This window comes from Bactrocera oleae, chromosome 6 (assembly GCF_042242935.1).
Source record: "Bactrocera oleae isolate idBacOlea1 chromosome 6, idBacOlea1, whole genome shotgun sequence".
NCBI lineage: Eukaryota > Metazoa > Arthropoda > Insecta > Diptera > Tephritidae > Bactrocera > Bactrocera oleae.
In genome coordinates this window covers 30656621-30672552 of record NC_091540.1, presented here as the reverse complement: position 1 = coordinate 30672552, position 15932 = coordinate 30656621, and the positions used below count along the sequence as shown (strand labels likewise).

The 15932-nt window shown below is 37.5% G+C and overlaps 1 protein-coding gene across 2 annotated transcripts; it reads right to left on the bottom strand.

Annotated features, from left to right (window-relative positions):
- Positions 1-5530: 5530 nt before the first annotated feature.
- On the bottom strand, positions 5531-8666 carry lark (RNA-binding protein lark). Of its 2 annotated transcripts, none has more exons than XM_014242756.3 (4): positions 8492-8666; positions 7394-8238; positions 6065-6300; positions 5531-6008 (listed from the first exon to the last, which is right to left on the bottom strand). In XM_014242756.3, exons 2-4 carry the CDS (start codon positions 8072-8074, stop codon positions 5909-5911), a joined length of 1017 nt encoding a protein of 338 aa, XP_014098231.1. In that variant the 5' UTR covers positions 8075-8238; positions 8492-8666; the 3' UTR covers positions 5531-5908. The 2 variants fall into 2 exon arrangements, with proteins under 2 accessions (XP_014098231.1, XP_014098232.1); XM_014242757.3 differs by lacking the exon at positions 8492-8666 and adding an exon at positions 8326-8434.
- Positions 8667-15932: the final 7266 nt, after the last annotated feature.

Sequence of the window (15932 nt, the reverse complement as noted above, 5' to 3'; positions counted from 1 at the left end):
TAACGGGAAGCCCAGGAAAAGAGCTGTTTCGACGGGGTCGGACCATAGGGAAAAGGGTGTTAGATGAGTGGGGTTCGTTGGGCATGCAAAGAGGTGGTTAGTGTCATGCGGAGACTCATTTTACGCAGGACATGTGTTTGGTATGTCGGGGTCTATTCTGGATAAGTAGGAGTTTAACCTACTTCAATATCCAGAACGAAGTTGCGCGAGGGTCACTCTGGTTTTGCGAGGCAACTCGTGTTCTACGTCTGCTATGGGTGGTGGTTTGAATAATAGTACGCCATTCAATGCGATGCAGTCGGTGAAGGTGTTGATGGCTCCACTGTGAATGGCGTTCAGTGCCTGTCTGAAGTTTGTTGCGTCCGAAGTCCGGTCGGCGTACTGTCTAATGTCGTCGACGTAATCAAGGAAAGACCTCTTGATGTTCCTAGGAGGCGACTCCGCTTCAAGCTGACGACTGCAGCGGTGGTTTCTACGAAAACAACCCAGCAGAAATTGCTTGGAGAGGAGCTCGTTATGTTCCTTAACCGGAAGCATACGGGCCTCACTGTGTAGGTGTTCGATTGGGGACATCAAGAGGCATCCCGTGATAGTCCGGAGTGCAGTGTTCTGACAGGTCTGGACCTTCTTCGTCTGCGTAGCACTACATCCAGGCGACCATATGGGGCTGCATAGTGTAGGACCGGCCGGCCGATTGTCTTGTATGTCGCCAGCAACGTTTCTTTGTCTTTTCCCTCAAGAGCTGCCGGCAAGCGATTTGAGGATTTTGTTGCGGCTCTGTACTTTGGCAGTTATCGCGGTCGTGGGAGGAGTGAAGGAGAAAAGACTATCTAGTGTAACGCCTAAAATTTTAGGGTTGTTTACCGTGAGAATTTTGGTACCATCGACTGAAATGTTAGATCCAGTCTGTACTCTTTCGTCCAGTTCGTAAATATGGTCGCTGTGGATTTAGTGGGGAGAGTGTCAGACTCCTTGCAGAGAAGAAGCGAAAAAGATTTGACGTCAATATCGTGCAGTCAGCTTACGAGGTCACGGAAATTCCCTCTGGTAGTTGGGGGAGTTTCGAGATGTAGAAGTTAAACAGTACAGGGGAGAGGACAACACCCTGCGGAACCCCCTGTTTAATTCTTCTCAGTTTGGAGTTTTGACCTCGAAACAGTACGGACGAATGCCGACCGCTGAGATAGTTCATGGTCCACCTCTTCAGCCATGGAGGGAGCGTAGATTGTTCGATGTCCTCAAGTAGCGTTGTGTGATTGACTGTGTCGAAGGCTTTCGACAAGTCCAACGCTACGAGGATCGTCCTCTCGCAGGGTGGCTTTTGGTTCAGGCCATGAACTATCTGGACGTTTATGACCATGCCATGCTGATGTTCTGCTAGACTAAAGTGGTGTGTGAACGTCGGGAGTAACAAGGCCTCAAGTGTCTTCATTACTGGGGAAAGGAGAGTTATCGGGCGATAAGACTCCCCTTTGTTGGCGGGTTTCGCAGGCTTCAGTAGTGGGACCACTCTTCCGACTTTCCACACATCGGGTATTTGAAGAGTGGCCATCGACAAGTTGAGGACCTTGGTGAGGTAGCTTACTCCCGTCGAGCCTAGATGTTTTAGCATCAACATGCTTATTCCGTCTGGGCCAATGGATTTGGACGATTGTCAGTCGAAGGGTGCAGTGTAAACTGCCGGCTAAAATAGCTCGCGTACTTCTTCGGGTCCGAGAAGGCATGGCCATCGAATTGAATTTCAACCCGATCGTCATGTTTCCTCGGATTTGACAGGGCCTTGACAGTAGTCCAAAGATTACTTACACCGGTGGAGAGGTTGCAGAACTTCAGGTGCTCCATCAATTTTGTCCGCTTATGATGGTATACCATTTGCCGAATCTCCAAATTGAGATCCCTTATTCGGGGATCACAGGGATCGGCATGGCGTAAGGTGTCGCGCTCGTTTGCTAGTACAGTTGCTTCAGCTGGGAAATTAGGGCGCAGAGGGAAATCAGCTTCTCTGCTTGTATGTATGCAACAGATCACTCAATGCAGGACTACAGGCTCTACGTCTTTGTATTTCTTCGTGTTGTTCATGTTGCAAATAAACTCTTAAATAACAATAAACAGACCTTTTAACATATCCGGAGTTAAGTCAGCGCTTTTCAAACTTCCTAGATCTCAAAATTCACCGTTTTTCTTCAACAAAATAAAGTCTCTTCTTTTCCTTTATTAAAAAATGCAGCGTTGAAATGACATCCGGTGAAACCGTGAAAATCAATGGTGCAGGTGTTTGCTTGCTCGAACATCCCCTTTTTATTTGACGAGATATCTTCACAAAATTTTACATGATTTATTGTCTATAGCAGTTACTCAAATTCTTGTTTGGAAAACTTGTTCTTGTTTCAAAAAGGCATTCTTTACGCAAATTTACTGCGACGAATTGTTCAAAATGTGGAATATCAGTTGTTGAACCTGATTTTGAAGGCACTTCACTCGCTTCTTCCTGCAGTGAATTTTGATTCGGATTTCCATCTTTTACATTTTCACTTACATAAGTTATGTTTCCTGAATTTGAATCTTGCACTGTAGTATGATTAGTTTTTGAGCTACTTGCAGATAATAGGGGCAGCCCATTTGATTTACATACATATGTATATTCCGATAGAACACATGATTGAGCAGCTGATAAAACTTCTGTTTTACTTGTTTCAAAAAAATTTTTTTTTTAATGCTGTAAATAAACTTACTATGATATCCTGCTCCAAAATATCACTTGGTAAAACATACATGCAAGCAGAGAAGCTGTTCAAAATCAACTAAAATTACGTCACAACATAACGGTTACATATCTTGCCGTCTGCCGGACTGTTGCATCCGGAGAAAACGTCGGCGGTTTTAAAAAATAAGCTAAATAATATTTAAAAATGTAAGTTAAAATATTTTTATTTTTGAATTTTCAAAACCTCTGCCGAGATAATAACTAAAATGGTCTGCTATGATTTTGGGCGTTGCATTTATTATAGTCTGACTTAACGTACTAATGCAAAATATCGATACAGTATGTCTACAGTATTTATATGTACATCGTCGGTATGCAACGCCAAACTTTGCAAAATGATAGGTTGTATAATTTGACGTTACAGAACACTGCAAAAGTTTACTTTCGCAAAAAGCTGTTTTGCGAGCCTATAAAGACAAATAGTTTATTTATAAATAATTTCTTCCGTTTCTTTCCGTTCTACAAGCATATATCACCTTTGATAAAATATATATAGTCTGCCGTACACTGGTCCACTAAGTTGTTGTACATAATTTTTGTGGATGATGCAGTTGGCAGTCATTGGGAGGATAAAACGTAGTGGCGGAGATAGCATAACAAATGGTTATCGAGTACTATCAATTTCAAGAAGCACAATTAAATTCATTTGTTATAACAAGTAAGGAACGGCAAATTTCGTGTGTAACCGAACATTTCATACTCTTATAAATTCGAAGTTTCAAAGCAGCAGAAATACCTTCAGGGGTTGGCAAATAAAAAACAATTCAATAATTATTCGACGAACCCGGCTGGTAAACTATCAAACATGTATCTTATTAACATATATATATAATTTTATAGATCATAGAATAGCGGAAATCACTACACAGGTATACTCGAGAACATATATTTAAACAATTTTATAAATATATAATATAACTCACACATTGACCCTGTTAGAAGAACGAAAATCTTTATACCATATGTGTTGTAGTATAAAAGAATTTCAGATATTTTCGGTATTAAACTAGAGTATATTCAGTATTATACGTTCAGTTAATGTTGCTAAGATATCTTACATATTGACCGATATATACGGTATAAAGGCAACCGGAATTTCGAAAATGTTTCTATTAGGTATGTATATGGGAACCAAGGGAATTATTGATCCGATTAAACTCATCCCTGAATTTCTATAATATATCTCACTGATTGACCGATGTTTTCTATAAAAAGTTTGTAATTGGAGCTGGGGTTCACATATTCGGTACCTAGGGGCTTAAATAGTTTTTGTTCGGTTTGAACCATTTTTGGTCACAAGATTGCACACTTCAAATGCACTATTCTTGTAAAGTTTCATCCCTTTGTATTCTTAGCTTCTTGATTTGTATACTAGAAACTGAAAGAATAAAATGGAATTTAAAATTATTTTATACGGAAAGTAGACGTGGTTGTAGTCCGATTTGATCCATTTTCAAACTGTAACATAAAAATGTCACAAACCGTATTGGGTGTAATCGGCTGAGCTGGTCCCAAGCGTTGGATTTTCACCTAAATATCGGCGGTGCCACGCCCATAGTCCAATTCGCGTTTTTTCGTTAATGCAGTAAATACTGCGCAGGTTGCACTGTCGATTTTATGCTGGCTGATGGTCTTGCATGAAACTGCTAAAAACTGTGCATTCGAAAATTTACATTTTCCAACATAAAAATGTGCAAAACATTTCTTATTAATACTCTCACTGACGAGTTAGAAAACAAAAATTATCGATTTTTATCAGAAAGGTACAAAATGCATCGTGTAAAAAAAAAAAGAAATACATTTAATTCCGAATAGCTTTAAAGCCAAACGGATTATTCTAAAAGTGAAAGCTTCATTGGACTTGACGCACTCTTTCTACTATATTCTATATAATAAAAAAAGTCTACAAATACAATAAAACTAAATATAACATCAAAATTATAGCAACATACATATCTTACAATGACATTTTAGCTAGCACAGTTGGTTTTGGTGTAAGTTTTTGTGCAACTACTTTTCAATTGTTGCAAGTTTTGTGTGTTTTTGCGCAACAGCTATGACAGTAATGGTTTTTCCAACTTTAAATTTTTGCAAAAATTGACATGTGTGCATTTTTAAACTGGTTGCATCATGCATAAATACATTTATAGATTTATCGCTTTTTTTAGTAGTTTTTAAGAAAACCCTCATGTGGGGAGTGTGCGGGGTTATAATCTGAATTCACACATTTTCACTGTCGACAAGGGTACTAAAAAAAAAAAAAATGAATTTGGCTGAATTTGGTTATTATAGTTTTAGGGGTTTAGGAGATACGTACATTAAAACTATTAGTGGGCGGGGCCCACTTCTTCAAAAAATTTTACACTCCAAATGCTTTTTCCTAATCCGATTCCTTATACCAAATAACAGTCTTGTATCTTATTGTGGAGCATAGTCATGGCTACTTTTTGGATTTCGATTAATGGGCGTGGTAAAGGTCCGAATATGACCATCTACAATACCTACCTTTTTATAGTCCCAAAAAACATGTACCAAGATTTGAGATATCTCAATTTTTACTAAGTTACAGCTTGCACAGACGGACGGACGGACGGATAGGCAGTCACCAGTCCACTCGTCTCCTGATCATTTATACATACATTGCCCTATATTTTAGTTGATACAAACAACCGTTAGGTAAACAAAACTATATTACCCTGTATCAACATGTTGTAAAAGTATGAAAATGATTGGTTTTAACACACTTCATATCTCATACGATGAAAGTTTTTCGTAAATTTCAATGTCTTTATTGATGTAGCCAGAAATAGTACTATATTTTTAGAATTGTTGGGTTTGTTTTATCAATTACTATTATTTAGTTATAATTTAACTTTATGTATTTAATACGTTGTATGTTGTATCTGGTATAGTGTGTGCATTATGTAATCAGAAAACTAGTAACATAATTTTGCATTTAAATTGTAAATATATACAATTTTTTCCTTTTTGAAAATCAGTAAAATTATTTAAATATTGAAAAAATTAGTTGAAGGATTAATAATAATACATCTAATGAATTGTCATTTGACTGTGAACTGTATGCATTTATTCTTCACACAAACTGCCACTCATATAAGTCATGCGGCCGAAGTAAAGTTCATCTCAGTACGGTGCATAGCGGCGACCAGGCGGTGATGGTCCGCGCATTCCCCTGGAGGAAATCATTCTATCATCGAATGAATCTCGACTGAAATCTTCATAGCTGTAAATGAAAATAATTAGTAAAATGCCTACCTTGCGAAAAAAATTTCAACGTACCCATAGCGACCAAGTCCATTGCTGCTTCGAGGTGGTGGAGACCTACGACTAAACATTGAATCGTAACCACGGGACAAGCTGCTACCTCTTATACTGCCACTAAGCGGCGGGGGAAGAGGCATAGGTTCTCGACGAGATAGGGGTGGAGGAGGGAAATCACGCATTCTGGAGCTTTGGTACCGCCTTTCGAATAAATCGCGGGTATCTTCAAACCTACGATCATAGTAATCATAATCCTGAAAAAGCAACAATCCACAGTGATCTAATTAAAATATCACGTTCCAAATCGTGCTCTTAACGCACCTTACATATACATATGTATATATATATAATTTAATTGTATAGACATATTTATATTATATAAATTTCGAAATTGATTTCAACATATCATCAAAAAGACCATTACCTAGCTTTATTTATACTTTCTATAATTTTTTATTTTAATTAAGGCTAGGAAACCTGTATTTGTACAGATAAAGTGTACCCATTCGACCGAGAATTATTCTTGGTCACCACTTCCTATCAAATTCTATAAAATTTTTTAATATAACTACGATCTATAATGATAATAAAGAGACAAAACTAAATTATCCTTATAAAATATACAATTATGTATATATTGACGTCCTCCATAAACCTCCAACGCAACTATCGCAATAAGAGGATCAGCAGACTCAGCGATAGTCAGGCGGTACTAAAAGCGATCTCGGCTTTTGAGGTCAAATTGCTACTAATGCAGGAGTGCATAGAACGGCTGAACAGTCTATCAAGCCACAATAGAGTGCACCTCATCTGGGTGCCTGATCACAGGGGTATAGAAGGAAATGAACTGGCTAAGGAGTTCGCTCTGCGGCATTCACAAAAATGGTAGGACCAGAACCCTGCATAACGGTTGGTCTTAGTCTCTTCTGCAAACTTCCGGTTCTGTGACATGGAGTCGGAAACTCCAGAACACCTGCTAGTGGACTGCACAGCAGTCTGCAGAGGCAGAGTTAAGGCCCTAGGATCCATGTTTTCAGACAGGGATCGCATCGCTTCACTAGCACCTAGCTGTATATTGGATTTCATCAATATGCCTGGGCTAGATAAGTTGTTGTGACCTAGTGGAGGGCACAATAGACCAAAGGTCGCGGTGCATACTTTTATTCTTATCTAATCTAATCTAATATATTGACGTAAATTTACTTGAAAGCAGTCGTGGAGAAACTCATAACCTAATTCACATTAATGTTGTAATCTACTCTTTTTAAGAAATAAGTAAAATACTGTTTCAAAACTATGTGTGTTGGTCAATAGCGTACTTATTTTTATTATTAATACAAAATTTACCCTAAAGCCATCCATGATCCTGTCGCGTAAGAATGGTGGTGGTGGTGGTGGTGGAGGATACGGATCACGACCGTACATTCGGTCTCTATAGCCGCCGGCACTTAAACCGCGATCACCGCCGTATAATCGTGGACATTCTTTAGACCAATGGCCGGAACGACCGCAACGATAGCACTGCTCCGGATCACCCATGCCAGGTTTAGGGCGTACACGGCTAGTAGAAACTTGGACTTTAAGTGGCTGACCGTCGACGACGCGACCATTCAACTCCTTGATGACATCTTGCACGTCACCGATGCAATCCAAGTGAACGAAACCGTAGTTACGAACGATGTCACACTCGACGACGGTTCCATACTTTTGAAATAATTCGCGCACCTCGGGTGCTCGCGTTTTATCCGTTAAATTTCCCACGAAGATTTTCGTTGTTGGCGTATTAGGTGCGCGACGACTTTTCGCCGCTTCCACTTTTATAGCATTGTCATTCAAAATGTACCCGTTCAAATTTTGGATAGCGTCGCGTCCCTGCTGTTCTGTTTCCATATGAACAAAGCCATAATTTTTCACGATATCACATTCCACAACGGTACCGTATTTCTCAAATAGTAGTCGCAGTTCAGTAGCCTGCGTCTTTTCATCAAGATTCCCTATAAATAGTTTGAAAGTGCCTGCTCCGGGCATTTCAACTGATGTTCGTATGTAACTTACGATTTGGTGTTGAAAATTATCTGGTCCTTGCAAAAGGAGGACTAAACGAAAAAGTTGCGCGGCGAAACTGAGCTTTCGGTAAAACAGCAACAAGCGATAGTAGACGGAACGGATGCGGTTAAATTATCCCCGAGATTCTACATTATTAAATCAAACAAGTTTTCTATTATTTAACATAACCGATAAACAGTACATTTCATAAATTCTTAATATTAAAACCATACCAATAGGCATTTGACGCAGAAGCAAACGTTAAAACACGAGACGGGAGAAACTTCTTACAACACGTAGATTAACGCTACTATTTACTGCACACGTTGAATACTCAAAGATGGCGGCTTAATTTCAATTAACACATACGTAGCCTAATATAATTAAAATTTGACTTACCTCAACCTTAATAATACAAGTATATTAAAGAAAATAATATTCGAAGTACACTTCAATCTAAACTGTAATAAACCCGCAACCACTATAACCACCAAATGACTTTTTCAACAATTTTTTTTCTCTAAACCAACGCGCTAAAGACCATTCGCATTCACATTTAACTCAACTATCGATAAACACAAACTTATTAAGGCGCATTTCGACAGTCAATAGACGTCGTCGATATTGCTGTCAATATTGCTAAGTGTGGGCTCACAGGCGGATTCTTTCCGTCGCTCAACTGTTGAAGCTCATTATTGGTAAACTCATTTTTGGTGTCACTTTGTGCGTTTACACGAGCAAAAAGAATCCAGCATTTCGTATCGAGTTTATCATGTCTTTCCATAAAATGTTGGCAAATGTTGGTGCTCATCGGCTAAGCGACACTTAGCGTATGTTGCATATTTCATTTGTATGTTAGGATGAAGGTCTCATTTTGCTTGCAATGAATTATCATGTATGTGGTAGAATTTTCAAAATATTTCTATAATATTATATACACATATTTGTATAATACATATAAAAAATAGATAGCAGAATTCAAATTTCTTAACGAATGGTATACATTCATTTGAAACCGAGCACTCTTGCAACCATGAAATCAACTTCAAAATGAAAAAGAGTGCTGAAAATGTTAGCAACTTTGCTGTTACGAACAAGAACACAAAGCGTGTCGCCCGAGCACGAGTTGCACGGTCCCTTCGTCTTTCCTATGGTTGTGTTGAGTCCCAATTTAATGGCTATACACTATATCTATATATTTAATTCCATCAACTTAACACTTACTGCTCGCTATTCCAGCTTACAACTTCTTGCTTAGGTCCTAATTGCTTTTAACATGACAACAGTCTAACTAGAACTGTCTTTGCTGCATAATCCGGCAATTTATCGTCCATTCGATTTTGTTCTATCATCCGTGTTTGTCATACTGCCTTTCACCTAAGTCTGATCGTCCCGATTAGACATATTTGCGGTACCAAACACAAAGTTAATGGAGGAGTTAATTCCATCCGTTTCCTGGATACCTAGGTTCTGGTACATCCCTTGACTTAAAGCTGTCCCGAGATTCCATTCTTGATCAGAATGTAACTCCATTGGAACACCGAAACCCACTCATTGATGAATGCGTCCGCCACTGGTACAGCCTCTTGATTAGGAACTGTGTATAAGTCGGGCAATTGGTTGAAATGGTCCTCTTCTTAAGTACTCGGGAGGTTTGCCCATTTTCGCTTTTCCATACTCGATGCAAGCAGCCACACATCAACTTTAAACTGCTCCGATCTGCCCAATATGCTTTTGCGACTGAGCTTTCTGAATTTATTTCTCCACTCGTTGTACATTGGTTCAACTCCACTTCATGAAATACATTTTCAATTTGTGGACCTTTATGCAAAGAGTCATACATTTTAGGTTTAATTTCATCCTGCTCTTCCACCTGTGAGGACATTTTCAAATTCTACACCTTCTTGCAAGGAGTCATCCTTTTCAGGTTTAATTTTATCATGCTCTTCCACCTCTGAGGACACTTCTGTGTTGCTATACACGTTTCGTGCTCTCCGAACTGACCGACCCTTGTACTGGTATACACGCTTGACGAACATGACAACACACTAACTAGAACCGTGCACATTCTGGCAACTACGAATTCACTAACTAGTCGCTTCTGGTAATATATCGTGGATTCGATTATGTTGTATCATCCGTGCTCGTACCAATACGATATGTTCAGAAATTTGAATTTGGTAACTGATGTTTTGCACATTACATATTTACATAGACAAGGTGTAATAGAAATACTTTGTAAATAAGGATAAAAAACAAGATATTAAAAAATATTTAATTGAAATTAGCGGTGGACGTCTAATTTTCTCAGCATGCAAAAATTTCTCGTGGTTATAATATCTCATGGTAAAAATATACCACGCTATAAAAAAATGTCTCGTGATTATAATATGTCATGGTAAAAATATATCACGCTATAAAAAAATGTCTCGTGGCTATTAAAATGTCATGGTAAATATATAATATATCCTCCTTTAAAAAAATGTCTTGTGGTTATTATATCTCATGGTAAAAATATCCCGCTATAATTTCTCATTGCAAAAAGTTAGAAGGGTGATGAAACCCTTGGTGGGGGTTCAGTTTGGTGAAGACCAGTAATTTGATGTTTCAAAGCATTTATGATGTGCTTTAATCAAAAAGGAAAGAACACCCTCTGCGAAAAGGGTTTTATGTATATTTATTATCGCGATGATGGTAGTAAAATTGGGGAAACTTTAGTATACCATCCCACGATTTCAGGGTTAAGAGGGGTATGGTTGAGGTTAGAGGAGATTCTCCAGATAAAGAATATATATATAATTATAGCCGCCGGAAACTTATAGTTTTCGAGATATTTGCGCTTTAAGTTGAAAATTTCACAAATTTTACTTACTTACATTTCACTACAAAGTTTCTACATATTTATTTTATATTAATTATTTTAATATATGCTTTAAATAGGCATTTTATTTTTACACAATTTATGTATATGCACAATAATAAATGGGTTCCATGTTGACAGATAATAAGTGTTGCCATATCCAAACGAATGAAAGCAGTCAAAATAAATAAAATACCCAATTACCTTCTACAGAATTGTATTATATGCACAATATTTACTAATCCAATGATACGATATGTAAACGGACAAAAAAAGGAAACGGTACCTTGTTTAGTTGTAACAATATCCGTTATAATCCGTTATAGAAAATGAAGTTTAAAGAGAGTGATATACCCTCTATAACATAACGCTTCAAAAAAATAACCCTGGTCGGTCCAACACAGGGGTGTACCTAGGTCTTTTCGCATAGAACTCCTTTTTGCCGGGGTGTACCAAGGTTTTTTTCGTGCCGAACTTCTTTTTGGGCCCTGGCCAGTCCAACACCAGGGTTTATCAAGTGAAAGAAACTAAAAGGTTTATTAGGGTCCATCAACAATTATGGTTCCTGTATTTAGGGTATAATCCCTCTTTTTATTGTATTTTTCTTTCTTTGCAAAATATGGCAACACTGGTTATTTGACATTTATTTTATTGTCAAAATTAATAAAATTGAAGAATGATTTAAATATTGAAATAAAGCTATTTTTGCATCATATAATATAACCAAAATCTGTAAAAACGAATTAGTGAAGTGTTAGTTTATATAAAAGTGAAATATATAAGTGCATAATTCATTTTAAATCGGAAAAGTACGTACTTTAAATTGTTGAAATTTTCCACTGTAAACGTAAATACAGTGGGTCACAGCTTATTTGATACAGCAGTCGATATAAATTTCGAATCCTAATATTTTCTAAACTGAAAGGAATATTGAAAAAATTTAAACGCTATATTATAGAGTAAAGAATTTCATATATATAATCTACTTCATTTATTTCAAAAATATTTTATTTTCAAATATATGTATATAAAATTAGAATTACTGCTTAATTTCAGGTCACAGCTTATTTGATACAGTTCAATTCATTCTAAAATAACATAAACAAATCACTTTCCATCTTAAATTTTAATATTTTGTGTGAAAGCCTTTCGCCTTAACAAGAGCCTGGATCCTGGTTGGCATTCATTGGACTAACTTTTGTGTGGTTTCTAGCGTAGTTTACTGCTGTATCAAATAAGCTGTGACCCACTGTATCTCGAAAACTATTAGTTTACCGCTGCTATATCTATATATATTCTTGACATGGAAGATCTCCTCTATCCGCCCATATCCATTTTATCCCCAAAAGCCTGGGACGGTATAATTAAGCCGACCAAGTATTTGTTTCATTATAGACATTATATTATTTGTCTTATGTGTTGATACTTTTTATATGATATTTTAGGATCGATTATACAAGAATTTGACTACCAACATGCCCTTAGAGCCTGCCAAAATCAAAGCTGCAAAAGTGCGTGCGAAAATTAGTCGAAATTCCAATGTAACGAGAGAGCCATCAAGCAGCATCGTTGCAGCGGCAGTTGGCAAAGTCTCAACGTCTGCTGTTAGTGTATTTGGTAATCGTTCGAACATGTGCCGTACAGTGTCTCGTATAAGGGCTGATAATGAGATAATCACTGCTAATTCTGTATCAATTAATGAATTAATAATTCCTGATGCGTAATACTACGTATTCTATATCGTAAGGCTTGGAGCTGAGCTAAGGTCTTGGTTGGACGTTAATAGCTTAATAATCGCCGTGGAAGATATATTATTTTTACAACTAAGCGTAATTTGAGTTATCTTCAAACATCAGATACTTGGTTTGCCGACAGAACATTTCATGTCGTTCCTTCGATTTTCTACCAGCTGTATAGCATACATAGAATTGTAAATGGAGAAGTTATGCCTCTCGTATTTACATTGTGTCTGGAAAATCGAAGTAACTATACCGTAGTATGCTGTCGCAATTGAACGCTATCAAACCTGGATTGAACAATAAAATTATTACTACGGATTACGAGTTGGCTTTTATAAAAGCTGCCCAGGATATTTTTGTTGGTGCAGATTCTATGGAGGAGAATATAGAGACGTGGATTACAAGCTCGCTATGCCGGAGATGGTGATTTTTTATTGCAGTTGATAATGTTGTATGCTCTCGCATTTGTTCCCGAGGCTGATATAGTTGCCATGTATGATTAGTTAATGAAAACTACGTTTTTCAAGGATAATGCTGAGGAGCTGTGGTCGGACTGGACCAATATTTGGTCTCGGGCTGTGGAATCATTATCAAACGACCGTTGACGGTGGCCATCGTAAAAATAATCCAATCGATGGCTGGCATGGAAATTTGAATGTTCGGGCGTAAGCTGCTCATATGAATGTGTGGAAGTTTATTGACTTTTTGTATTGATAAATTTATGTTGATAAGAAATTTTTCTCAGGGAAATTATTGATAAGAAATTTATGATTGAGAATTTCTTCTGCATAAATAAGAGACGGGAGGTATATTTTTGCACTCAAAAGGAAATCGGATAATTGCTACGCCCGCAAAATGCTCTTAATAAATAACATATAAAGGGGAATAAGCTCTGAATTAAGATTAAAAAAACCGCTATTTGGTACAAGATATCGCAGTGCAAAGGGATGTCTGTGGGCGGCCCCGCCCTTTAATCAGTTTAATAAGCATATCAATAAATCAATTTCCATCAGACTTCCTGAAAGGAGGTCTGTATAGCACTAATCCATGTACTGTAAAAATATAAAATTAGCTGTATGGCATTAATTTTATATTCTTATGTTACGTTAGTAAAATTGACAAAATCGGAGTACAACTACGCCTACTCTTTAAATGTAAATTTTAAATTTCATATACCATTAATTTTTAACTTTACAGAATATAAATCAATCACAATAAAATTATGGGAATAAGCCTGTAACGAAACTTTTTGCTGCCCCTGCTTCTTGTGATTTGCTGAGGTATACTCGCCGTGTCCAGGGTTCGTTACAAAAAATTTGTAAGCGATGGGGCCTTTTACAAATCGTATTTTATTAAAAAATTACCATACATCCACAATGGTAGAGTAGCGGTCACTATCACGCAGAATTACGGAGGGCAGTGGCAGCGGCCACGATGCCAAGCGTGGAGCAGGTCTAAGGATCAACTCACTACCTACTTCACGTGTGACTTCCAGCCTTCGCACGGTTAAGAGTGAAATGCCTCCCGTTGAATAGCTATTATACGATAGCGTATTCTATTCTGCCGCGCTCTGGGGGTGCTAAGCGGCTTAAGATGACTTACGTTTGCGTCCTGTGGTGATGATGGCTTCCACGGCGATTCTACCGCTACGTGAGTTGAGGCTCGTGTGTGCTACGATGACGATACTCGGATGATCCTGCCGGCGCTCGTGTAGGCTTAGATGACGATGTGCTGCTGCGTGCGTTGACGCTCGTGGGTGCTACGACGACGACGCCCGGATGTTTCTGCTTCCGCTCGTGTAGACTTAGATGGCGATGTCTTGCAGCATGCGTTTACGCTCGGATGTTGATGTTTCTACCGGCGCTCGTGTATAGCCGTTTAAAAAAATTCCCGGTTGAGTCGGTCAGAGGATCAACTTACTACCGGACTCACCCTTAACGAACGGCGTTAACAACTAACAAGTTAACAACTTAAGACACTAAGACTAGCCAGAGGATCGACTCACTGCTGAGTCTAGTGTCATAGTTATAATAATGTTCGTTGTTTTAGCAGAGTTTATGACCGACATCAGTATGTGATACTCGTTTAATTGAACAATTCATCGCTTAATTAGAGAAGTTATTTAAAATAAAATTCATATGTGCACTTTAAGTATTTAGTATTTAGTAAAGATATTTAAATAATATTTTTAACTTTTAACTTATAAAATATGAAGAACAAAATCAAGACAATGCACTTAGAGTTCATTATTAAAAAAAAAAAAAATAACTTAAGAAAAAACTAGCTATTGTTTATATGCAGCACTTGCATTCAAATATTAAAAGATCTTTGCTTACATTTTTTAAATGTTAATTGAAGAAGTATGTAATTTTTTTTATATTGTTCAATCTACGTGAAATATCAGGCGATTATTCCCTAAATTACATTAAAACTTGTTTTCTCAATAAATATATCTTCGAAGTACTTGTATATAAATATTTTAAAACTTCGAGAGCGGACGGATGCCTTATGTGGAACATAACAGATTAGTTTTTTAACCAAAGCAATTAACCGGTGGAAATTAAAGGTATATATTATCTGCTATAACACATATTTTTAATCAATTAACCAGGTTCAATTATGCAGGAATATTTACTTTGTCCACAATATATTTCTTTTGCATACAATATATTTTTGACCGTTCAGGTGGTTCAAATAAGCGGGCAAATCAATTAACCGGAGGATGCTGTACCTCCAAACAAATTGTTTAGAACGGATTATAGCATATAGATGCCATACAAACTGATCGATTACAATCTAGTCGTTGTATGGAAAACTTTTGTATTTGACGAGATTTCTTCTCGAAATTCGGCATGGCCCAAGGCAACAGTACAATATCCACAGAAATTCTCAGATCGGACCGCAACCAATGTTTTAAATTGAGTTGATACTAAATGCTTACCAATTAAAGAAATGTGAAACACATTTGATTTATAATTTTAAATATTTTCTACCTCGTAGAGTTACCGTTGAAGAACCACATAAAAGAAGTGATCCGGTTACTACCAAGAGTATGGACACACCAAATCACATTGCAGTCTACGCAGTGTTTGTGTAGTATGTGGTAAATTACACCCTACCTCCAAATGTACCCCAAGGAAGCGGGTTTAATGAAAGAGTGCAGTTATTGTGGAGTAAATCATACGGCTAATTATAGGGCCCTGAAATCGAAGTTGTCGCAACAAAAGTCACAGGGGGCAGG